This window comes from Anopheles cruzii, chromosome 2 (assembly GCF_943734635.1).
Source record: "Anopheles cruzii chromosome 2, idAnoCruzAS_RS32_06, whole genome shotgun sequence".
Lineage (NCBI taxonomy): Eukaryota > Metazoa > Arthropoda > Insecta > Diptera > Culicidae > Anopheles > Anopheles cruzii.
In genome coordinates, this window is record NC_069144.1 from 35,604,204 (window position 1) to 35,630,544 (window position 26,341).

Consider the following 26,341-nt stretch of genomic DNA (forward strand, 5'->3'; position numbering starts at 1 on the left):
AGTAAGTGCTAGTAAATAATTGTTCCCCTACCGTTGCTTAAAGCTCACGACCACAGGATATGAAGCAGAAAAGACAAACCTTTTTCGAGAAAGTACTACACAAATAATAAATTACGCCGCGTTCTCGTGAACGCCGGAACTTCAATTCTGTGAATGCGGTAAATAAAATACCGGCCAATCTGACATGACAGCGAAGTGTGCCTAGTGGTTGTTGATGCTGGCTCCGAAAATCATTCTTTGTTTTTAGCGAAAAAAGAAAAAAAGATAAAAAGAAGAATTTGAATAAAATTGAATTTGCGGTTGAGTTCCTGGCTGATGAGTTCCGGACACTCAGAAAACATTGGCTAGCCTGTCATCTGTCATTGGAACAGTCATTGGAACCGTCATTGTTGCTGCTGCCGTTGTCTCGCCGATTTTGGGTTTTCAGCAAAAAAGGTGTGTTCTGGCTGTGATTATTTCTCTTTCGTGTCACGGGGTTGGTGAACGTATGTGTGTAAGGGTTTATTCAGACGAAGGTGTGTGCATTCGTGAAATCCAAACATAGAACTCCAACACCCTACACTACACGTCGCGGTGGGGAGCACCCCAGAAAAGTAATCACACAGTACTGCTTGTTGCGTTGGGTCAAACGACTCCAAAAGTGAAACTAAATTCCGATTACCGTCGCCGTACAAAACTCTGCGACCTTAGCGACCGCGTAACCAGTGCAACAACAAACAACAGCTTCTGTGTTTGCTGGCAATTCGCACTGTGCGTTAAACATTTTTCCTCACACCATCGTGAGGAGGGTTGGTTTCCGTCGTAATTGAATTGCCGTTCAGTTTTCCCAAAGGCCTAGCGGTGAAAGCAGTGCTGAATCTCGCATTTGTCCCAAGAATTATCAATTGAATTGCAATTCACTTTTTTGCTCGCGGAGAAAAAATAATAAGTTCGTGTGTGTATGTGATTGTTTTTTGTCTTCTTCTGTACCCAGCATACTGTGAAAGAGCGGAGAAAAACGACGGTCGCCAACCACTAATACATCGAAGCACCGACGAGTAAGCGGATCGAAATTTAGTAGACAGGAATCGAGCAAGAAGCGAGATCCTCTTTTTAAGACATCAATCCTTTTTAAGGTACATCAATTGTGTACGGGTGTTGTTTCATGTGTGTAAGGAGATAAGTAATGTGGTGTTTTTCATGCGTCTCTTCTCCAACTAATTCAGGTATTATTGTTTTCATCTGTAACCACACTATACTATGTTTGCATTTTGTCTTGTGTTTCGTTCTATTGTTTGCTCAGTTTCTCTAGCCGAACTCACTCTTCCGCTTTTTCACTGTTTGCGTCGTATTGCTTCATTAGTAGGATGTATGTTTTGCTTTCTCGCTTAGCAGTGTTCAATTGCGTTCCTAGTCCTTTCGGTTTATCACGCTTGAATAGTCCGCTTCAACATTGGCTAACTACAGAAAATCTATACTCTATTGACCTGTTCATTAGACTCTGATTTGGATTTCACCCCACTAACCCTGAATCAACTGAAACGCTTTCTCGTTTTGTCTTTCTGATCGAAAGTTATCCAAAGTTGTCTCCATAATCTTTTAATGTTCATATTGGTTAGTAGCAAACTTTAATAAATAGGCTAGTTCTCCCTGGCTATGCGTTTTGTGATCCATTAGTGTTTCCTTAGCAGCAGCCAATGGAAAACACCCACTCGCACTGCTGTTTGCCCTTTTGTCGGTAGTGGCCCGCGATTGCGGGTTAATAAGAGGGAACTGGATCAAACTCGCTCCAATTACTTTCGGGTTTTCTTGGCGTTCCGCTCTAAAGCGGGTGAGGCACGTACGGTACGATGCATTGTGCAGTTGGATGAGTTGCACTTTGCGGAGATGATAAATTTATGTCTTCTAGTGGTTTAGTGACACACCGCGGAATCGCGTTTAAGTGTAAGCATTGTGGTTCGCTTTTGGACGGACTTAGTTACTAAGAATCGATCCCACTTCAGCTTCTCTTATGATTTTTTGAAATGCATTATGTTATCGTTAACGTTACTATATCTAGTATTTGAGAAGGCAGTCCATACGAACGATCAGTGCATGACTATTGCTTCTAGTTGTCGGTTTTCAAGCATGTTTTTATCTACGACGTTTATGTTGTGCCCACTATTACAATCTATTGTAGCGGTTATTTGAAACCAAAAAAAATGTTTGTAAAGTACCATGTTTGATAAGAATTTAAGAATGATAAGAACGAAAAAACCAGATCAAGGATGAGGACCTACGGCTTTTGTGGGTTATCAATTTCAGGTTTTTGCAAAAGCATGACTACAGTAGACAAATACACAGTTTAATGGCGTTGTGGTTGCTATTGTATGTTCTTTTTTTGTTATCAGCCAACTAGTATTTCTTGATAGAGTTATCTAGATTGCTATTGTTTCGCTTAAAGTGCCAAACCTTATCGCTGGCCATTACCCTACGCCATTAGACAGAAATCTGAGGAGATTTCGCGTATGAAATCTCGGGATTATTTTGATTATGCGATAAGGAAACGATAGTGTCGGATGATGGCTTACTTTTGGTACACCCTGTGCTGTCAAGAAAACCGTCACCTTGGAGTGCCAATTCGTCGATACGCATAGATCGAAAACTACAACTTGTTGCCCCTGGTTTGACATGATCGATTACGGATTTGTTGAATATTTTAGGTATTTTTTAAACTATATCTGCTTATAGAGAGCTGAGACTAATTTTAGTCAAATCTTAAGGCAGTGTTTTAGCTAATAGTGAAATTTGGATGGCGTGTGAAATGTACAAATTCGTTGCTGGATGCAACAAGTTTTCGCGCCCCGATGAAAAACGTATACTATTTGCACAAGAAAGAGTGCTTCTTGCTGGAGTGTTCGGCTGAAAAAAACGTACCTACTTTTAAATGTAGACACTCACTCTACCGGCCATTTTGTATTTCCGTTTCGTGTTCGGGAGGGTTCGGCACTTGGTCAGTTTCGCAGTGTCAAAGTTAGGTTCAAACATCGGTCGGAACATTCATAAAATATTTAGACGTTCCGTGTTTCGTGTTTAGGGAGGACAAATTAACAAAAGTTAAGGTAGAATATACTTTTTTAGAGATAATAGTACTTAGTATATAAAAGAGACAAATGTTAGGCTATTGGAGCTCAAAGTCTCTATAATTATAAGAGAAAAAAAAACAGTCGTCACGGAATTCGGAATAAAGGCGTTGTTCGATCGCGGGTTTTCAAGGGGCTTGCTGCCGCTAGTTGCAGCTCGGTTGGGCTTTTAGTTTTTTCGGTTGTTTGCACCGTGTGAGCACAGTGACTTTTGGCCCAAGTAATCGAGTCCGAAGTGTTCTGTGAAAAACGTGTCACGAAAACAGCCGTATCCTCCAATAATTTTCCGTTTTTAGTGTCTCTTGCTGACGAAGCACAGCTGAAGTGCTTTTTTAACTCGTTTCCAAAGCAGTGCGGAGCCTGTTGAGATATTTTAATTTGTGTTCCATCGCATCACTTCGAGCATACCACAGGTTGCCTTAGTGCTTGTCCAGTTGTCATCGTCGTCGTCATCATCTTTTCGTGTACGCGTGAAAAAAGTTTACTGAAGAGCTAAAAGGCTGCAACGAGTGAGTGAATTTGGTCTGTCCCTTTCTTACAACGTCCGTCTGGTCGCATTATCTTTTTTTGACGATCTAATCCATATGTCTGGATGGGCACACCGCGGATTGTGCATAGCACAAAGCAGAGCGCTTTACTATCCTTATGCATCGCTATGATCCTTCACGAAATGCAAACTCTTCTGCAACGTATGATTTATCTCGAAATCATCTTTCTAATCTATCTGTCTTGTTTCTTTCTTTTTCTCTTTTTCATACATTCATCGTTTGACGTCGTCACGGGGCCGGCTGCTGTGCGAAATGAAACGTTTCTCCTCCCGTCGTCAAATATATGCTGAAAATAAATCATCATTCACGGAATTTACGAATACGTTCATCGTCAATGCCGGGTCGTGTCGAACGCTTGGGCATGTGAATGGCGTTTGCACTGCTGGACACTGGAACTGACGTGTGTGTGCTATGCTTTCGGGATGGGCGAACACGAAACACCGAAAACTCGACCAATTCATCAACCATTGGACATCGAACATTGTGATTGGCGTGTAACGCTAACTCTTTCTCATCCGCCCAACGATGCTGACCACGATCGCTCGTCGTTCCCGTGTGCGTACGTGTACACATCTGCGCTATCTGTGAACACCAATGCGCCGTGATGCGTGTGTTTGTGCGTCTGTGCGTATATGCATCCGCTCCTGTCGTCCTGTGCGCGTTTTGCCGTATGTGTTTGTGCCAAAAATGGTGCATTCCTTCTTCGTGTGTTGCGTCTTCGTACTGGTTACAAATATTGATAATCCAAAATTAAATTTTAAATCCAATTCTGGTCGTCCGATCGTCTCAATGATGACTCGATATCTCGCTGCGTCGCCGTGGGTGTGTGGCTTCGCGTCCGTACATTCACTACCGTTACCTACCGTTACGATGACGGAAACGCGAATGTGTGTGTACGCGTGGTGCGCGCGTGTGCGTGTGTGAATTTGTGTATTGGTTGCTGCTACTGCCATTTCCATCTGGTTGGATCTACCCGATATGAATATACACGCAACGCGGATGTTGGTGCGTTTTGAATATGTTTGTGCTACTTGACGTCGCGCGCGTATCGTCATCGGCCACAAATTCGACGTCCGGTTTTTCGCTCTGTCTCTGTCGCTCTCACACACTCCTTTGTGATTGTTTCTCCTTTCGCGCGTGGTGTTTGTGCGTTGGGTGCGGATGATGGTGGTATCGCGTCTGAATTTCCCTGCCTTGAAATATTTTCGCGTTTTGTTTCTGGCAATATGATATGATACGCACGGACACATGGTCTTCTTTGCGCCACCTTTTCCTGGGAACCCACGTCGCGATGGTGTGCTACCGTGTGTGACGATGAACTTCATTGTTGGCCGTATTTGCTCGCCTTCGCCGGATTCTCTGTGCCTTTCGGCCCAAAACTTCTGCAGAACCAATGGCTGCTATAAGGAAAAAGCTGGTAATCGTTGGCGATGGTGCCTGCGGTAAGACGTGCCTCCTGATCGTCTTCAGCAAGGATCAGTTTCCAGAGGTGTACGTGCCGACCGTGTTCGAGAATTATGTCGCCGATATCGAAGTCGACGGCAAGCAGGTGAGTGATCTTCACCACATTCATTTATCTTGATCGTGTAACGTTGGGAAAATGTTTCCCCAACAAACTTTGCGAAGGAAAAAGACTGAACAATGCGTCAGGCAACGAAAGCAATTCCACTAGGGCCTGTTGTGAGGGCTATATCGCTTCCGTATTTCTTGGTAAACGTAATTATTCCCTCTGATTTCTTTTGTTTTCATTGTATCATTCCTTACATAGTCTTGTTCTGTTAGAGTAGACTCTAACGCTATCACAGGATATATTCACAAATCTTTGGCAACTAATCATGAGGCTCATCGATAAAACAGGTTATGGAACCATTGAAATCAGTCAGATTCACTTGTCAACTTGATTCACTTGCGTAGAATAAGGTTGGCTCTTATTTATTTCCTCAAAAGTTGATGAATTTGGAATTTGACAAAATGAAACGATATGTTCCTTGAAGCCATTAGCAGAAAAAAAACATCCCATGGTCGTCCGGCCCATACTTCAAGCCTCCAAAATGCTTCACAATCTTTTCTCATTATAGTGGCCCTAATGGGTTTCCGATCGGTACATTGCCTATCTCATAATTCCCAATCACGTTGAACTGAACTTCGATTCGGTACTAAATAAAACTGTCCGTCAGTTATTCACATAGCAGCCCAGATGAGGGAATTGACCAAAGGTTTCCTAGAAGCCGGGAAAAAAAATCGGCCTCAATAACAGTACGCCATTGTCATTGTACAATGTTGATCACGTATTGCTTTTGTGGACAACCCGCTTCTTTCAATAAAAAAAATTATCTTCGCTAATTATCGTTTCACACCTCTTTTCAAGCATGCCATTCTTCAACTCATTTTGTACATTTGCTTAAGAATTAAAGCGCTGATCAGCAAGGGCGTGTATCATCTATGAAAATAAGTTTTAGTCGGAAGGAATGTTAAGTCTGGAAAGTTAGCGACATCTGAAGAACTTGTCTAGCACCTGATTCAATTGGTGTCTGATCGTTTTTCCAGTATATCATGGCGCATAATCATGCGACCCACGACCACTTTGTTTCTTTGGATGGTTCCGAAAATTTTCGGAGGTTTTGTACGTCCTTTGTCGGTCATATTGCGAAGCATTTATGACCGATATATAAGCACATTTTCTTTTAAACTTGTTTAAAATACGAACAATTCAACACCGTTGTATGTAAATTGTTCCATTCCTTTGGAGTTATGTGTTATCTATGAAATTATTAATCATTTAATGGGCGTGTGCACTATCAACATGTACCACGCCGCGTCAATGTCAATAAAAATCACTTAATTGGTGTTTAAAATCACATTCCTCTCCGACGTGCGTTAGACACATTGTTTAAAAATACACGTTCAAATAACATGTTTTAAAAACATTTTTAAGAAATCAATTCCCAACGGAAAAACAGAGAGCTTTGAGTACACCGCTCGCGGTGGAGAATGTCATTTGGGAAAAGGAAATTTGGTGAAAAGGAGATCCATTATTTTCTCGGTAGATGGCTTTAGTGATCGAATGATCGAGTGTCAAGTTAATGCTCGTTTTCAAGCTTCTCATTTAAAAAAATGCTTTCATTGTTTTATTTCGTTTGTTTCATTCGTTTCATTCGTCTCTTGAGTTACAGGGTGTTTACAATGAAAGACAACAAAGAGAATATCCAATACATTTTACAGTTTTTCTTTGATAAACGCGAAAGTTATAAATACGGCCGGGTCTGTTCTTCTAAGATTAAAAAAAACGAGAATTTGTATTTTTGATGTTAAAGATGCACCTCGCACAGGCAGACATGTCGTCGAAAATGTCGATAAAACAACTGTTCAAATAAACAAGGACTAACGGCCAGGAAGGTTCTACTGTGTATTTGGTTGGACTTGAAAGGATTAATTTATTATGAGTTGCTTCCGTGTGGCTAAACACTAAACACAGATCTCTACTAGTGACCGTTTAAAGCTATCGATCTACCTGAAACGGCCACAATTGAGCAACAGAAGAGGTGTTGTGTTCCATTATGACGTCGATAGTGACTCGCCAAAACTTCGGGAGCTTATTTGGGAAGTTTTAATGCATCCATCGTATGATCCGAACCTTGCACCATTTTCGCGCATTGCAAAACAACCTGAGTGATAAGAAATTGAGATCAAGAGAAGATTGTGTAAAATTGATTACTAGAGTCTTTCGCCAATAACGACCAAGACTATAAGAGAGGCATTATGATGCTACCAACAAAATGGTAACAAATTATGCAACAAAACGGTGCATATTTGACGCAAATCGGAACATCGGAAACATCTTTTCTTTTTCTTTTCCTCCAACATGATGTTTGACAGTGGAGAGAACAGCAGGAGTAAATCTAATCCTCTGACAAAAACCGGTGCAACGTCGGATTTTGGATGCTTGGGATTCCTTGGCCATTAGGTCATAATTAGCTTTTGCAAATTCGTTAGGATCTGCGTGGAAGGACTGTGTATTTGCACGGTTATTAATTGTATCGCATAATATTTCTTCTCGCAGCGAATATCTTTAATGAATTACTCATCTAAATGAGTTCTCGAAAATATTGTCTCCGTTGTGGTTTTTTTAGATAAGAAATTCGAATTTGTGTATTTGGAGTGGAATGAAAGCAAAACCTAGAAATTGCATGTCGCTTATCCATTATTCGATGACGGTTGAGCGATGGAGATGTAAGTTTTCCGTTTTAATCAGATTTTTTGGCTTTTTCTGCGTTATTAATTTTATGTGGCTATTTTTAGATTCAATGAGTCGATCGGAAACGATCGTTCGTTTTCATATGCTACACCCATTACAAGAAATATGGAACGCTCACTCTTCCATTCCCATCTGCTGTGGAATTTTGAGTTAAATAATGATTTTCATTTATCGATAAAATCGAAATTTTGTTGTTGTCCGTTGCACTTAAAGTCAACTAAATCGAGACTCGAAGCAGTGGCTAGAGAATAAAACCTATCAAGATCATGGAGCCCAGTATTCCAGATACGGTTGTTCGTGATACATTGCTTGAATGCGAAGAATTTGCAATGCAACGACCTCTTGGGAGCAAGGTGTGTGAATTGAATGAGTGTTTGTGCAGGTAGCTATGTATGGAAGTTTTTTTTGTGATACAGGAAAGCAATGATGATGATACTATTTGAGCGAAACCGATTGGGGTGGAACAAGGTGCGTCACGATGCTTATGTTACAGAAAGAACGGAGCTGATGATGTCACCTCTCGAGGTGGTCGCCTGTGCATCTCGTTGTAAGGTGTAAGGCTCGTTCTTTAGGAGAGCAAATTCCAGGAAGACATTTGATTGATGCACTGAAGTCGTTGCTTCATACTAAGCACTAGGACTTAAAAAAGATCATTAAAATATTGAAAAGGAAACAAAACGTGTTTTACCCAATGTTAGTAATAATATAATAGTTTGACTATGTCTAATTATCTACAAAAAAATATTTCAAACTTTTTGAATTGTGCTGTTATCTCATTGATAACATTGGCAACACTGCCCAAACCAAGCGCACTGTTGCTTTTAAAATGTGGCGTTACGTTGTGCATTTTCTTTGTTTGTATTGAACTTCATTGAACTTGATGCATGACGAAAACCATTTTGCAATCACTGAAATTAAAATGTTTTATCAGTTGGTTTTTATGTTTTCTCTATTTATCTCACAATGCCACCCGGTTCCCTATTCTGAACGTATTTCTTAATAAAAATTTATTGTGAATGAATCGCGGATCAGGAATACGAAACATGGTAGAAAGAGACGTGTGTGTTGCGGGGGTAGTGGGTTCGTTGGGTTGGTAAAGTACATACACACACACACACATATAGATATCGTCACGAGGTCACCAGTGACTTAAATAAACTTCAACCGCCATACAGCTACGCTTCAGTCTATTTTTCTGCAGCGTTCTGGTAGAAACCGGCGTTTATTACCGATTGGTAGGTTACGTTGGCTCCGGGAGTAGATAACCGCCGCGACAAAAGGGAGCACAAATACCAATTAATTGTCCCAAAGGCCCGGATAACGATGTGGTCGCACGAAAAACAAGGCTCCAAAGGGGCAAACCATCTAAGTAAGAGAAACGGACGCAGCACCACGCACCTCGTTGTTGAGGTGTGAAAAATTTATATCACTGCAACCAACGACAACGACTGCCTACTAACTTGTGTCCCTGTTGCGGGTGTGCGCTCGCTCGATTCCTGATAAGAGACAACTCCTCTTCACCAAGCAGCAGCAGTGCGATGTCGTTTTGTTGGCTCGTGACCAGCAACACCCGAAGTGGGGACAGTCTTGATGAGATACGCTGGTAGAAGAAGGTCACGAAGGCTTCGAGGTATAGCATGTGATGGCCAAATGCGCCGGCAACACGTTCTACACTCGCTCTATTGTTTCCAATAGGAAGAAAGACTCTCCAAAAGTGGTCAATTTATGTAACTAATATTATAACGCCCCAAATCACCTATAAGACAAATGACACCTGTTTCATTTATTAATTCCTGATTTGTTACGTTTTGAAGCGTATGTGTAATAAACATCTTGTAGTTTTAATGTTGGAGAAGCTTCACAAAAATCTGTCCGTCTAATCGCGGGCTGAATGGAATGGGAAATTTCTAGACCACTAGAAATTGTGGTCTAGAAATTATTGTGGTCTATAATTATTCATTATGTTTTTGTTCACTTCTTTTATTTAACGCGCGTGTATTTTGTTTTGCAGGTGGAACTAGCGCTATGGGATACTGCTGGGCAAGAAGACTACGATAGACTGAGGCCTCTGAGCTATCCGGATACGGACGTGATCCTGATGTGCTTTTCGGTAGACTCACCCGATTCATTGGAGAATATCCCGGAGAAATGGACCCCTGAGGTAAATACCTATCTATTTCGAAGTAATTTTGTGTAGTGTGTGTCTATTCTTCTTCTTTTTTGGCGCTACAACCGCTGAGCAGTCTTGGCCTGGCACCAGAGACAATGCTAATCTCTGATGCTCTTCTGTAACATTTAATTTTTACGGACGGGATTGTTAGCCCCGCGCCAACCCCCCTGTCACGCCGGTATCGGGAATCGAAACCATGGCCGGTTGAGTGACAACCGATCCCGGGATTCGAAACCCAGGCCAGCTGCGTGACAGCGAAGAGCACTACCGACTGCTCTATCAGCGGGTGTGTGTATATTAGCTGCATCAATTTTGCAGTTCTATTTTTCATCGTACATCATTTTTGTACCTAGATTCAACTTTCTATTTGCCACATAACTTTGATCCGCTTATAACCGGTCTTTTTGGACCAATATCTGTATTCGAATTTACAAATATTTAATACATAATATTTGCAAATAATTTAAGCACATATAGACACATTCCATTTAAATTCTTGAACAAGGGACCGTGCCGATGTTATAAAACCCCCCGTTATCAGTAACCTTATGTGTTGACGTCCGGTAACCGTGATTCATGTGTCATAAGATTTCCGTTCCCTGAAGATGATGTGGTCATATGAATGAATCATAAGTCAATATAAACTTTATCGCTACATACCACTCGTGCATGTTTTCCCTCGGTTCTCCTGCGAATTTGAACGTTTCATTATCTTCTGTGTTGCAGCTGTTATTTGATCGAGCGAATTTCGCTCGTTTGTTGGAAGTAACAAAAAATTTGAGAAATTAGAATGGAGATTTGCGTATATTGGCCAATTGTGTATCTTGAGTGGCTGACAAACGTGCCTTAATCAGACAGCAAACACGGATTTTTTTGTGTCGGCAGTAATTTTGAATATTTCGTTACTATTATTTGCGAAATTTTACTGCAAAGCAAATTTTTAAATAAACATATTTTGAGACGAAGGTGTTGTGTTAAAATTCTAACCACAAATCGGTTCCACTATTCGGGCTCATGAAATGGTTGGCAAACGGTTGGATGTTGACATTTCTCTTGTTAACTAGAATGGCTACTATAACTATAAGGATACGGTATTTTGATTGTATTTGGGCTAATAAATGGTTTCTTCAATATGTTCTTTAGGTCAAACACTTTTGCCCCAACGTACCCATCATTTTAGTCGGCAATAAGAAAGATCTTCGGAATGATCCTCACACAATTAAGGTGATTTTTAATTTTTACCCCCCAACCTTGTCAGCGGGTATTTAAAATGATTTCCATTCGCTTGTATTGTTTCAGGAGTTGGCCAAAATGAAGCAGGAGCCAGTCAAGCCACAGGAAGGACGTGCAATGGCTGAGAAGATAAACGCATTCGCTTATTTAGAGTGTTCAGCCAAGTCGAAGGAAGGTGTGCGCGAGGTATTTGAAACTGCAACGAGAGCCGCGTTACAGGTGAAAAAGAAGAAGAAGAGTAAATGTGTTCTGCTCTAAAAGAGTAAACAGCATTGTGCTCCCAAGCAAATGGCGTGTATTCGTATGCGATGCTGCGTACACTGGATTCCAGAGGATGCGGCATGTCGATGGTCAAGCGTAAAGAAAACAAAAAATATAAAACGACAAACTCCCTCTACGACCCCCAAACATTACCATCTTGGTTAATCGCTTCGGTTGCTAAAGAAAACAGTGAACAAGGAGGATGATAGGAAACAACCAACTAAAGTCCAACCACAAGATTCCGTTTGTACCGCGAAGTGGTAGCAAACCGACAACAAGGCGAGAGAGGCGAGGACAACAACGATGAGTCAAAAAAGAAAGGGGCACAGATTACAGATTTGGACAGTACTCTAGCACCACGCGAACATGCAAATTTAGAAAGAGCAGCAAGTGAAGCAGACGACATGAGAGTAGTAGATTATTTGTGTTCTAACTCAGTTGCTTCTCCATTACGATGCTGAGAAGAAAATGTATTTGCTATCTCCGGTAACCGATGTAATTAACTGCGTAAAGAATGTTTGTTTTATCAACAAAAACCAGACAACAACACCAGAGTTCGCCCATATTTGCCCAGAGTGTAGAACAGCCGCTTGGTCGATAACAATAGAGAAAATCGCCATTCTCGTCGACCAATGGATCAAGAAATCAATAACACGCCACACCATAAGAAATTATGCGTATATGTATGCGTCTGGCGTTCTGTTCTTTCTGCATCAATCAAAAACAACAAGACGCTGTCTCTGAAACACATCCAAATCTCGTCGAAACAAAAGGCTTATAATGAGACGAGGACAATGTATACCATCTCGCTAATGGATTTGAAACAATGAAAAATCGCGCTGGTTCGATTGCTTTTTCGAAGCAACTCGATACTTTTACATTGTGTAATGTTCGTTTGCTTTTTCTTATTCCTCGAATCAGCTGTTACAGATATTTGTGCTTTGGGAATGGACAAGAGTGCAAAAGCACGGTTTTGATAGCGCAGGAATATTATTCTTCTAATTGTATGGTCTATGTTTCTCATTTTTGGCTCCATTTTTACTATCAACACACACACACACACACACACATCTATATATATATAGCATCATAGCATGGCATCTATTAGATGTGTTTTTTTATTATTAACTATTTGATAAGAGGTTAAGTAAATGTTGTGTTTGCAAAACGATACAGCAAAAACAGAACACTAAGAAAAATGATAGACCAGGCCATCTTGGGGAAAGCTTTTCTTCATTTATTGGGCACTTCAGAAGAGCGAAAAAGAACACAAGATACACACAAACACGCGCAAACATGTCCCGCGTACACATACAGCCACACACACACACATACACACGAGCACTGCACACTTTGGATCATGATTGTTATTCTGTTTTTACGTTGCGTGAACTCTGCAAGTGACGAGCAAGGTCCCAGTCTGCCAGATAAAGGAGAATGCAGGTTAATGTATCCGAAATTACCACAAAACACGACTACCAACTTTTCCCACGAAAAGGCGATCCGACAACAGAACGAAAACTTTCAATTGATATCCGATGCTTGTAAATGGGTGTGTGCTTTGTGCATTTGTGTGTGCCAAGTTCGTGGATTCTTAAAACTTGTACGCTTACAACGGGTCGTGGCTGCGGCGCTCTGCGCGTATGCAACAGCGAAGGACATCGAGAGTAAAAGAACAAAAAAAAACCATAAGAGCGCAACGTCAATGGATACAAATGATTAATGGAAAGGATACGGCAAAAAAGAGTTGAAACGACCATAATAAGTTGAGGATCGCGTAATAAGATCGAGGGGTGGAAAGTTTAGGCTAGTATAGAGTAACACAGATTAGCGAAGCGAAGAGTCAGAATTTTAAAAGAGAAAGCAAGAAGAAGAATAAATTCTAACCAATGATAAATGGAACAAAAACGCATAAAACGCAGCTCCTCTTGTGGATAGTCGGCTCCTGTCGGGAGTCGATCGTCTCTTAGTGTTACTTGGGAAATAAAATCGATGTGCACACACTCGACGCCGAACGAATCGCGAGCAGCCGTGTAACTGCGCATCGTAGCTATCTCCATCGTCACATGATTTGTTGTGCGTGCACGGATCATTCCGCGAATCCGTCACCTATTTCTCGCTCTTCCCCTGCGCACTGTTTTCGATTGATAAGCGTTGAATTTCGCGTAAAGCTCACAAGGAGCGTATACCAAAGTGAGTATGGGAAGGATTAAAAAAAAGGATGTATGGCTATTTTAAGTGTAACCGTTCTTTTGGTTCTCTTTTCTCTTCCAGAAGGATGCCTTGTAGAATTGTCATACGAAATCTTTAACGAATGGCGACAGTTGTGAGAACTTTTTTCACCACGAAATACCCGAATCGATCCACGGAAGAAAGTGGCGTGCGTACTGCGTACGCATCTCCAGCAGCAGCAATCAATTCTTTCTCTACAATCGTGCTTTGCATTTTGCATTTGTGTCATCCTGTTTTGGATAATGACGTTGGAAAGATAGCTTAGAACACATTGGCTTAACCTTTGTCGTCACATGTATATGTTCATCTCGCCAGTGTCTGCCGGAGTGTATGCCATGGGCATAACTTTCGCACTTTTGGGCAATGGCGCACAAAAACGCAGGGAGAATGTTGTAACAAACTATTCTTTGATGTGACTGTCCATTGAACTTCAATTTGCCCTTGAATTGCCGGTATTGCTTAACCAACGGAGTAACTTTGCACAATTTGTGCGGCACGATGTGCGAACGATAAAAAATCAGAGATACAAAATACGGATAACAGAAAATCAGATCTTGTTGGCAAAGGGGAAAAGCCAACAAACCAACATAAGCTAATCTTAACAAATTAATTCGAATCGGGTATTTTAGCACATTTAAATAATATTTCAGATTAGCTAGGTTAGGTGCTTTCGTGAGAGTGTAGCCATTGCGAGTCGAACGAACGATCATCCTTCCCGGCAGTTCAGGTTCGATCGATAACCCAGCTAACCAAGCTAACCAAAATCTTCGTCATAATACGGTGTGATCAAATGATTGATTTATTTCGTTTGGGAACAGTAGGCCATCTTGACGATCGTTTATCATTTGCAGCGACAAACACACTCACGAAAGCAATTCCGCCAGCAATAGAAATCGCTTTACCGAAACGATGCAGTATATACTCAGCGCAGTTTACGAAACGGACCGGCGTCCAATCTGCTATTTATTGTCTGCTAAAGAACAACGGTAACCACTGAGAAAGACGGTAAAGAAAGTACCCTTAACTTACAACTGGTAAACGTAGAGATTTACAATTCACATTATTACAATCCTCCCCACCAATGGTTATACATATACATGCCACAGAAACGAATCAAAACACAAAGGATTAGAGTTTCCCGTTTTTACACAATGATGATGTCAATCTGTGACCAATGAACCACGGTGTCGGAGCGCCGTGGATTTTATTGAAGAAAACAGACTAAAGGGAGGATTCAGGGCAAGTAGATTTTTTGTGGGTGTTGTGGCGCGTGACCCAGCTAATATACGACTGACCGCAATTACACACACACACACACACACATACACACATTCTAATTAAGATCACAATCGGCACATTTTATTATACAATACCACAGTAACTCTATTTCTAAACTTCTGCATAACTTGTAGCGTCGATCATCGCACAGTGTTTATCGTCCGCTTTTGTGTTTGGAACCAATTTCCTCTTCAAGAATTTAAACTGTGAAGCTATTTTGATCGCGAGAAACAAAACAGTCGAGAATAATCGTCGATACAGTATGTGGAAGGGCCATGATAGTTAGTTTGAAACTGAAAGCGGCTTGGGTTGTGGAAGAAATGTGACGATTGTTGTTACTCCTAATACTCTCATTGTCCAGTTTTGGGATGCCACGCAACACAGCAAATGCTAGAGAAGAGGTCGTCACTATGTTTTTGAAACGGGATTAGTGAATGATACGGTAGTTAGGACACGATGAGCGAACCAGTCGAAGGTCCCTTACGGCACCGAATTGGGTTTTTGTATCGGACATCGTAGAAGATGGCACAAGGCCTTCCAGCATGAACTTGCTAATCGGAGACGAACTGAGCATAGCTTATCATCTTTTCTAAAGTAACTACTAGATACTAGAAAGAGTAGAATTTTTTACTGCACGACTTTCTTTTTGTACTATCTACGATTGGGTTATATGAATACTGTTTAACAATGAGCGATTTGGGGTTTTACCCGTGCTTTTGGGAATGTCTGAGGCCAATTTGCCCGAAGCCTGAAGAAGAAAATAAACTGGGATTAATAATGTGTGTTTCTTCGTATGTTTACACTTTATTTTAGGAAAATTGGCGCTTCAGAAACATTACCGGTTTACCGATCGTTATCACATTATCACGCCTCGGCAACATGATACTAGGCAAAGCCGAACTAAATAACATTAATTACAAAATATTTATGCTTTTGACAGACACAAATTTCGCCATTTCGCATTCGATATTTGCATAGTGTCGCAGGAACACAGGACATACGCAATTTCGCTTTTTTTTGTGCTGTGTAAAATGCCCTCATTGAATAACGGCCCTTAAAATCTACCTGGTGTCACAGACGGTACTTGGAATGTTACCAAACATTAACAAAAGGATGAAGTAAATACACAAATTACCATTTCCATAGGCTTACGCAATCGATGCTGCTTACCGATGCTGATACGGTTAACCGACTTAAATTCTTCACTCATAACAACACTTCATATAGGTGAATGGTGATAGTGGGCGAGAACCTTTGGTCATGATCAATACATACTTACCATAAAAAAATTTGAACCCAAAGCCTCAATTTTACACACCGAGAATGTGCGCGCGCTCTTACATCTCTTAGAAATATAGATAAAAGAAACTAATTACAACAGACAGGTAAAAAATGTCGAAAACAGCGAGGGAAGAAAGTCCAAAGCTACGTCGTCAAAATTCGTAGTCGAAAGTAGTGTAAGAAAGATGCGCGCGAAGAAATTAAATGCATGGGAGAGCGAAAACGTGTTTGAATGGGACATTTTTATGTGCAACCCATTGTTCCTGAAACGGAGCAAAGGAGAGACCGATGCACCAAATCAGGTACAGCAAAATCAGTTTTTGGCGAGCTGAGTTCCTACTTTGCTATTCGCCGATGAATGCAAGTATTTAAAAGCAGATACCGAAAGAATGCTACATTAACCGATAACAAATGCAACTAAACGTCGTAAGCGATAGGGAGTGATAAGTTTTGAAATTCTGCTTGGGATATAATGGGTAACGGAAATCAAGGGCCGTTTGCCGAGCAAAGAATCGGTGGGCGAGGGTTTATTAGAAACAAAAAAACTAAGCAAAACCTATGGAAGATGTTTTTAAAACTTTATTAATTGCGAAACAGACGAAAGCAGCCGAGAGTAAAGGGAACGTCGATGAGAAAAGAAATAAAAACCTATGTTTTCAAAAAAGTATACGCTTTACTTTATGTCATTTCTTTTTATTGAGTATCTTGCTATTTAAATTTTTAGCATGTTTAATCCATCTTAATAAAGAACGCCTTTTGCAGCCGTTTTGTAACGGATTTCTTCGGTTTTGTCCGGTCTGTCCTTGAATGAGCGCCCGCCGTATGAGATGACGAGTAGGAAGACCAGCTGATCAAGCTACAAATTATTAAACATCCTGCAGCGCCGCTTCACCTTACAGTTCCATATCCTGCGCCTCATTCTCGCTGAAGTCAGACATACTACTTTCACTGTCGGAACCGTCGGACTGGTCCTGTTGTTCTTGCTCACGAAGTGCGCCTTCTGTCGCGTACCGCCGCACATAGTCAGCTACTTTGTTCCGGTATTCCTCCGGTTTATGTAGATACATCGTGGCCGCGTCTACATTCAGGGGATCAACTGGGTTCGGGTAGGCGAGCAACTGTGGCAGAAAGGATTCGAAAATATTCGACAGATCGTAGAGCGCTGTCCAAGCCTGGTTGATCACGTCCAAGCAAACCGTTCCCGAAGCTTCGTCGATGTTTGGATGGAAGATTTTGTTCATAAACCCAATGCTGGGCGATTTAAATGGATACTGGTCGGGCAGATCGACGCGCACTTTCCAAACGCCGCCCTCGTATGGTGTCTCCCGAGGACCGCTGAATTTCACACAAAATTCATTCAACCCTCCCAGAATCGTCACCTCGTGCTTGCTTTCGATGAGCTTAATAACATCCGTATCCATGCGGCGTTTGCCGGCGCTCGGGGACGACATTTTCGGATTGCCTCTGCCAGGGTAAAGCTAATCTATTTCTTCCTGCGTGCGAAAGAAAAGTTCATTGAAATTCAACGGAACAATAGAGCCACAAGAAAATATGTGATCCTTTGCCTTTGGTTTCACTGTTTATAAAACAAACACACAGCAGAAATGTCACGCAAGTGACAATTCTCGTGCTCTGATTTGTGGGGGGTAGGAAGCAGTAAATGAGGGGTAAGAAATTTCACCTTTATCATGTTTTACAGTTAAGTGTTTTACAGAGGCTTTGAGCTGCAGTAAAAATGCTTTGCGATAAAATAAAGTAAATTACATTTTCGATGAAGGTGAAATTTCCTACCCCTCAGTTGCTGCTTCCTACCCCCCACAAATCAGTCCGCGTGAAATGTCATTTTCAGTCTGTAGTTTTGAAGAAGAAGAGAAAGTGCGGAACGAAGAGTGCGCAAAAATGGCTTGTTGACTCTGTTTCTAAGTTTTCTGATTCGTATTATATATTATCCATTCGATGGCGGGAGACTTTTCCGGATGCGCGGCACGAAAGAAAAACCGGGCGCAATCTATCGAGTATAATCCGGTGAAGACAGATGGAGGAGAAAACTCGAAGCAGCCCACGAATCCGCTGACGACCCGTAGCGGACTGCGAGTGTACAAAATTGTTATATTGGGCGATGGTGGAGTTGGCAAATCAGGTAAATCTGCGGAAAATTCAATTCTCCGAAACGATTTCTAGGTGTACAAAGGAACACACACGCCTATTTGCGCACGCAGGCGTGTGACGTTTGTTTACGCGAGTAGCAATATCGATTGTTTTCCGAGACACTGTTGCGCGAGACGAAAATGCAACCGTTGTCGTCATCATCGGCAACAGGAATGTTATGCGTAGGATCGGTCCGTCCGGTGATTACAACATTTCGATGAAATGTTTTATTTTGCTCAAGCTGTTACATTGCAGTTCGTTAGCCACAGTTTCCTCGACTACCACGATCCGACCATCGAAGACTCCTACCAACAGCAAGCCGTAATCGATGGAGAAGCGGCTCTTCTCGACATTCTGGACACTGCCGGACAGGTCGAATTTACGGCCATGCGCGATCAGTACATGCGCTGCGGGGAAGGATTCATCATTTGCTACTCGGTGACCGATCGTCATAGCTTTCAGGAGGCATCCGAGTATCGGAAGTTAATAGCGCGAGTGCGCCTCACGGAAGACATCCCTTTGGTACTGGTGGCTAACAAGCTGGATCTGCAGTCGCAACGAAAAGTTTCCACCGAAGAAGGCAAAACACTGGCCACACAGTTTGGTTGTCCATTCTACGAAACATCGGCCGCCCTGCGCCACTACATAGATGAGGCGTTTTTCTCGTTGGTTCGGGAAATCAGGCGGAAGGAAGAGCAGCGGGTGAGTTATAATGTAGCGTGTTTAGGATTGTGTCTTTTCTTAATTTTTACTGTTCTTTGTGTTGGGAAAACTATTTATCGAATTTCTTTTACAGTACAGTCGAACAGCCCTATAGCATATGTCAATTTCATGTATTAAAGTGAAGAATTAGGGCACAACTTTAACATTTGATTTTGTTTTCCAATTCAAATTTTATCTAACGTCGTCTGTCACCATAACCTTTACGCTAAGTTAAGCCAAATGTTCACTTTTCGAGACAGAATGGACAGTAAAGAACATCCCAATATGAATCGTTTTATATTTTATATGTTTTGGTACTGTTAATTTTATTTATGAACTTTGATTATTTGATTTACTTTATATTTATTACCCTTGAACCCTTTACGGGTAACTCTAAATCTACATCTACTAAATTGACTTCCTCGTCAAATAGAGGTCGCTGAACGAAATGGAAAAAGAATGAACCCTTTTGGTACTATATTTGTTACTAGATTTGCTTCTAGGTAAAATGTCCAGACTGCTATTTTACTATATATTTTTCCAAGCCTAATTTTTTATGCTTTTACAATCTGTTTCGTTTAGGCTTTGAATGGAGGCTCTAGTTCTGAAAAGATTCATCCTCGAAGACGCAGCCGCTGGTGGCGATTACGTTCTATATTTGCGCTAGTGTTTCGAAGGCGTAGGAATATTACGAACACCGATCAATAGGACAACTGAACATTGCACAAGAACCGGTACCATTTTACATGCTCTGTTACGGTTCAGTCGCAATGCGCCGTCACTCCGCATATGGTACAAAGTATTATTGTTGTTCTATTTTCGTTTTCATTCTCAGTTACTAAAGCTATACTTTCCGCAAGGAATGCGCGCTTCAATCAACGAAAAAACTCAACTATCTCATGTCTAACAAAGAAACTCCCATTTACGGGAATCTTGTATAGCCCCGATTCCGATCGTGGGATGACTTTTATGTTTTATATTTATGATAAGAAAGAGTTTGGTCCAAAGGACCTGCAGCGCAACGTAGACCAAATGAATAGAATGGAGCCATTGGGATAAAAAAAGCTAAACATCGACTACAATACGGTTTTAAATATATGTTGATTCTATCATGAATTAAAGTGAAATTTTAAAAGAAAGGTCTACAAGACTAAGGCAACTCATATGTAATGTAATAGACATTGCTGAATCGTTCTCAAACAACTTCAAAAACTAGTACGACTTGACTCAAATATTAAATGAATGACTGATCCTCTGATTGATGTCTTGGTTTATTCCTGATAAATGAGCCCTATGTGTTCAAACAAGAGTCGTTTGTTGAGATTTTTTAAGATTTCATTTATCTTATAACATGTCAATCGGTTTCTGATTAGTATTGACAGGCATTTTCGCATAAAGTACAGTATAGTAGATTTATCTACGTATTTCAAACGTTATTAAGAATGTTTTGTGTTTGTTTTGGCCTTAAAGGCTGTTTGGGCTGAGAGCTGAATAATTTTAGTTACAAATATTTTTCGTGACGCTATCAAAGTTTGCTTAATTTTATTGATATCAAAAATAATGACGAATTTGGTATATGCGAGACATACATTTCATAAAACCTATAATGATCAAGCAATCTTTCAAGTATCTACAACTCTATCATACATATACAGCATTTTGATGCATGATAAATAGAAATCAGAAAAAAGAATAACTTAAAAATTTAAGATACAAACCACAATCAAAATGAATACCTATACCTAACCAAATAACTGTGATGTATGCCAAAAACTGAAAATCCCCTATTATATTTATATTATCCTATTATATTTTAAACTATTGCAAACTCTATTTAAGTTTCTGTGCATCTTGGTCCTTTTTTTCACTCTATCACTAAGTTTAATCAATTTCATTCCTAATTTAAACTTAAACTTAAAATTTCTTCTATCTTCTTTCAATGGACTTATTTTTGGAGTTTCACAAATGTTGATGGTCTTTATTCATTTACTTCTGAATTCCGGGTTTTGTGTTATTGCTAAACAGATGCTATTTCATTTAATGTACACTACAAACCTGAACTTTGAGCGCAGTATAAAAAAAGAATTAAAGGTCAACATATTGTACTCGGTACTGTGACGTTTATAGTTTTAAATGTTTAAATCGTATTTAACTTTTTTTTTTGTAGTTTTGTTGATAAAAACAGCAGCTGTACAAATATCATATCTAGTTTGTTTTTCGTAAAATCATGGAAGGTGACTGATTTACACAAATTTCCCGTTTTACAGAAAATGGGTAATTTCAAACCGCCTGGTTGAAACCAAGGAAATAAAATTTAAAATCATGGATCATTAGGATGGTAAAACTCCGCAAACAGTCAAACAGGGTAATACTTGTATCTTAAAATACAAAAAATAGAAGAATTATTCGTAAGACACTCTATAGCCAAACACATTGCGAGATCAGATCATTCCCGAACCGCTTCAGGTGAGCAGTAGAACTTGTTCCATAGTTCAACAATTTTCATTGAATTTTAACGAAACCTACTGTAAGAGAACTTTTGTTTTATCAATAGAAATAAGTGACAGTGGCCAACGAACAGCACTCCTTGGGATAAAATGTTGTTACTTTCAATGACTTTGTAAGACTTCGTTCCACCTGTTTACAGACATACGCTCTAAACCTATACTAAACTTATCAAACCAAAGAAGATTGTGAAATGCAAAAGATAAATTCCACACACAAATGGTGCACTTGATGTTTTGCGATCAACGAGCGATTTCTATAGCAATACACACACACACACTATAGAACTGCTTCAAGCATAATCAAATTGAGAAGCACTTTCTAGCGATTAGGAAGAATGTGGATATAGGGGAACTCGTTGACTATGGTAGAAAGTAACAGCACCAGTAATAGTATCGATATGCTATACACTGATATTTCCCATTGTGGAATAGGTGAAAGTATTTGTCCCACAAACTAGAGGTTTGGTCAATGGTATGCGAACATCCTAGCAGCTCTTTATCTGAAAGCGGAGCTGTTTGGGAACCTTTCCCCGGTAGAAGCAATATTCTTTCTTCTTCTTCTTTTTGGCGCTACAACCGCTGCGCGGTCTTGGCCTGCACCAGAGACAATGTTAATCTCTGGTGCTCGCTCTAACATTGAATTTTTACGGGCGGGATTGTTAGCCCCGCGCCAACCCCCCTATCAGGCCGGTATCGGGAATCGAAACCATGGTCGGTTGAGTTACAACCGATCCCGGGATTCGAACCACGGCCAGCTGCGCTGACAGCGAAGAGCGTTACCGACTGCTCTATCAGCGGGGGTAGAAGCAATATTAACAAGGATAAAATGTTGAACCGATAGTCAACTGTTGTTAGTCTGTTGGGTAGGATGGAAGATGATTCAGAAGATTCAATTAACGTTCTCCCCGCCTTTGAAATATGTATAACTTCTGGAAGCTGGAACAAAAATATGTGGTTTTTTGTGGCAATCGGTTAGTACTTCTGCGCCATCTTTTAAGCGGTATTTAAAAATGCACTGCATACCAAGCGCCCTTTTCCTGAACGTACATTGCAATTGATTTCCTGGGCGATGCGACACGGGCAATACATTGCTTCCATTGGTTCGTTTCTCTTCCCTACTCCATCATCGAACTTCCTTGCAAGCGACAATAATTGATATGAAAAATCACAACCGAAAGCTACAAGTTCTGCCTACGTTTTTGGGAATTGGCTAAGCTTTAAATATTCTTAGCTTCGTAACCTTTGTTCACGGTCTCACATTTACATCTGTTGCTAGTACAGAGAAGACAGACGCTAGGTACTTGGAAAACATGGCATGGAAAGTGTAATGAATAAATCGAAATCTTTGAATAATAATAAGCGATGAGGGTGAGAGATGAATAAAAAAATAAACAGTAACCACAATGTGATAGCATTGCAGAACACAAACCGAATGATCAGATCATGTTTCCTACACGCTACGGAATTATGTGTATAAAGAGCGAAGGGGCGGCGTAACAATGTGGAAGTGCTGCATCTGCATTTGTAACACTTTAAGTGAGATTGTAGAACAAGTAGGAAAAACAAAACATATAAGAAATTGCGAGGAACAAGAGGATTTGCACCGAATTAAATATGACTCTTGCTGTAAAGCGAAACTTGATTGAGATCAATGCCCGAATTCATGGAAATCAGAAGCAAATTTTGCAAATCGACAGATTGCGCGGGACGAATTTGGTCATCCATTTGCCAACATCTCGAAAGGAGCGATATGAACTGTGCGAATAAAAGTATTATGTTTTGTGAGGGATGTTAGTGAAAAAATGTAAGATAACAAATGAGAAATCACAGTATTCTATTTGGCGCATCACAAAACAACAGTATTCATGATGCAATAATAGTTTCAACTGCAAGGCAAAATGTGTTCTTTTGTGAAAATGGCGAATAGTCGTTGAAAAATAAACTAGAAAGAATAAACAAAACAAATTGTGGTTTATCGACGTTGGTAAGTATGAAGTAAATGTAAATTTTAGCATATTAGATAAATTTAAAACGAAACCGTAATGTCCTGTAATTGAATGTGTTTTTTTTATGCATAATTCAATTCTCTTGTAAAGAACACTATCAAAACCGTTGTTTTTGCCGTTTTTAACTGACGGCAAAAATCGTTTTTCAAATTCGAACGGCAAAACAATCTCTTGTTTTGGTTTGTTATTTTCCTTTCTCCCTTTCTCTCTCTCTCTGTCCTTCTCGCCTGGTCTGTCAGTTTTGAAGCATTTGTTTTTCTTTCCGAGAAGTGCGAGAAGTGCCGATGGAATTTTATTCTAAATTGCCTAAAATTGTGAGTTTATTTGTACAGAAACTAAAACAATCATGGTCGTGCTGTGACAGTATCTAATTATTTACAGGAACTGCACGCTCATCTCAATGGCTCGCTCAGCAACAGTACTCTTGCCAAGCTGCGCGAGTTGAAATATGGCAAAGCGGATGCGGTCGTTAGTTGCGATGATGGGTTTTACAAAATTCTCAACGGCGAAACGCTTTCTCTGGAGGAGTATGTTTGGCCATTAACACCAGATTCATCACGATGCTAACGTAGCGTGGGTTTTTCGTTTTAGGTGTTTTAAAAAATTTCAATACGCACACGATTTGACCGACTGCTGCGAATCACTGGAAATGGCCACTCGGCTGGTTATAAAGGAGTTTGCCTTTGATAACGTTGTATATCTTGAAATGAGGACAACTCCCCGATCGACGTGTAATATGTCCAAACGGGACTACTTATCGACGGTGCTTAATGTGATGCGGTTGGTCATCGCGAGGTTGGTCAAACTTTGCATCGTCAATTGATGGTTACTATTTTACAGAAATATGTCCGTATCTCACCCAACCATTATGGTAAAACTGTTACCATCGATCGATCGGTCCAAGGGTATCGTTGAAGCAGAAGAAAACGTCGCTTTATCGATTGAACTTGATGCCTTGTTTCCTAACCTAATCGTCGGTCTCGATCTGAGCGGAAACCCTATCGGAACCAAATTTTCAGATTTTGCCCCATCGCTGCAGAAGGCACGAAAGCACGGATTCAAACTGGCGTTGCATTGCGGAGAGTTTGAAGATGAACAAGAAGTGAGGGAAATGTTCGCCATTGGCGTTGATCGCATCGGACACGGCACGTTTATTACTGGTAGGTAGACAAGTTCTTTTCCCAACCCGAATTTCGATAATCACTGTCATTTTCTTAGGCGAAAATCTTGAGTTTGCCGGAAAACACCAAATTCCGTTCGAGTGTTGTCTAACGAGCAACGTCAAATGCAAAACCGTTCCATCGTACAAAGAGCACCACTTTGGCAAACTCCTAGAACGAAATCAGCCCGTGTGTGTATGCGTAGGTTTCAGAATTGAAAGGCGGCTTCTCGTTCTTTTACTTCAGAGTTTCTCATCTTACTTACTTACAGACGGACGATTTTGGTGTGTTCGAAACGAGCCTCTCTCGAGAATTGGAAATTTGCGCCACAACGTTCAACCTTTCCAACGAACAAGTGTACGACCTTCAACAGAAATCGGTAGACTTTACATTCGCCACGGAAGAGGAGAAAATTCAGCTGCGTAGAACGTTGAATCAATTTAAAGCTCAAATGGTTGATTTCTGATACTACTATCGCAGAGGACTTGGTGCATTGTAAAACACTTTAACGTCACACAATATGTTCATAATTGTAAGTTTCGTGTAGAGGATTAGTCGACACACCATCACTCATAAACCTAATCCTACAACCTAATCCACAACGCCTTTAAAGCTGCTAAAAAGGCGTTGAAGCAGAAGATCGCGCAAAAAGGAGGGCTACAACCGCCTCCCTAGAGAAGCCGAGTTGCATCCGTGGGGTGGCGCCTACAGGCTTGCGATGGTGAAGCTGCGTGGTCCGAGCGTTCCCCGAGAGGGGTGTCCGGACTGGCTGCGGGCGATCGTGGCCGAACTATTCCCGCAACACGAGCGGACGATCTGGCCGGATACGCCGTACGGTGCGGCTGGGGATGGGGCGCGAGTGATGGTCACGGACGAAGAGCTGCAATTTGCGGCTCGACGCCTGTCCCCGGGCAAAGCCCCGGGGCCAGATGGCGTCCCGAACATCGCTTTGAGGGCGGCTCTGCGCACCTGTCCTGGCATGTTCCGGAGAGCACTGCAAAAGTACCTGGACGATTGTGTGTTTCAGGACCGCTGGAAGCGTCAGAAGCTGGTGCTGTTGCCGAAGCCTGGCAAAAGCCCAGGAGACGCCTCGTCCTACAGGCCGATCTGCCTGCTCGACACCATGGGCAAACTCCTGGAAAGGTTGATCCTTAACAGGTTGACTGAGTACACGGAGGGTGCGCATGGCCTGTCCGGTAGGCAGTTCGGTTTCCGGAAGGGGAAGTCTACTGTTGACGCGGTGCGATTGGTGGTCGAGACCGCCGGCATGGCCGATGGCCAACAAAGCGGAGGCAACCGGCTATGTGCGATTGTCACGATTGACGTCAAGAATGCCTTCAACAACGCTATGTAGCGAATATTCTTCTAAGTAGGCTAAGATAGGTATATAGGTATTGTTTAATAAGATTGCGAGTCAGTCAGTAAACGGTAGTTGAAGACGAAGGTTATTAAATAAAGG

General features: G+C 41.2%; 4 protein-coding genes across 10 annotated transcripts; 3 read left to right on the forward strand and 1 right to left on the reverse strand.

Moving 5' to 3' along the window:
• Positions 1-400: 400 nt before the first annotated feature.
• On the forward strand, positions 401-17,004 carry LOC128268381 (ras-like GTP-binding protein Rho1). Of its 7 annotated transcripts, XM_053005451.1 has the most exons (7): positions 401-435; positions 974-1,115; positions 5,038-5,198; positions 9,916-10,065; positions 11,218-11,298; positions 11,374-13,761; positions 13,843-17,004. In XM_053005451.1, the coding sequence occupies exons 3-6, from the start codon at positions 5,043-5,045 to the stop codon at positions 11,563-11,565; spliced, it is 579 nt and encodes a 192-aa protein (XP_052861411.1). In that variant the 5' UTR covers positions 401-435; positions 974-1,115; positions 5,038-5,042; the 3' UTR covers positions 11,566-13,761; positions 13,843-17,004. The 7 variants fall into 7 exon arrangements, with proteins under 7 accessions (XP_052861411.1, XP_052861414.1, XP_052861410.1 ...); XM_053005454.1 differs by lacking the exon at positions 974-1,115 and having other exon boundaries at positions 415-435; XM_053005450.1 differs by lacking the exon at positions 401-435 and having other exon boundaries at positions 805-1,115.
• Positions 17,005-17,044: 40 nt separating this feature from the next.
• Positions 17,045-17,923, reverse strand: LOC128278130 (ubiquitin-conjugating enzyme E2 H-like). The gene has a single exon (XM_053016796.1). It carries the CDS (start codon positions 17,808-17,810, stop codon positions 17,253-17,255), a length of 558 nt encoding a protein of 185 aa, XP_052872756.1. The 5' UTR covers positions 17,811-17,923; the 3' UTR covers positions 17,045-17,252.
• Positions 17,924-18,315: 392 nt separating this feature from the next.
• On the forward strand, positions 18,316-20,511 carry LOC128267582 (GTP-binding protein Rit2). Its single transcript, XM_053004457.1, has 3 exons — positions 18,316-18,499; positions 18,749-19,209; positions 19,792-20,511. The coding sequence occupies exons 1-3, from the start codon at positions 18,316-18,318 to the stop codon at positions 19,915-19,917; spliced, it is 771 nt and encodes a 256-aa protein (XP_052860417.1). The 3' UTR covers positions 19,918-20,511.
• A 3,489-nt stretch (positions 20,512-24,000) lies between these two features.
• LOC128267988 (adenosine deaminase-like protein) lies at positions 24,001-25,574 on the forward strand. Its single transcript, XM_053004970.1, has 6 exons — positions 24,001-24,036; positions 24,104-24,249; positions 24,314-24,502; positions 24,563-24,882; positions 24,941-25,083; positions 25,154-25,574. Exons 1-6 carry the CDS (start codon positions 24,007-24,009, stop codon positions 25,346-25,348), a joined length of 1,023 nt encoding a protein of 340 aa, XP_052860930.1. The 5' UTR covers positions 24,001-24,006; the 3' UTR covers positions 25,349-25,574.
• Positions 25,575-26,341: the final 767 nt, after the last annotated feature.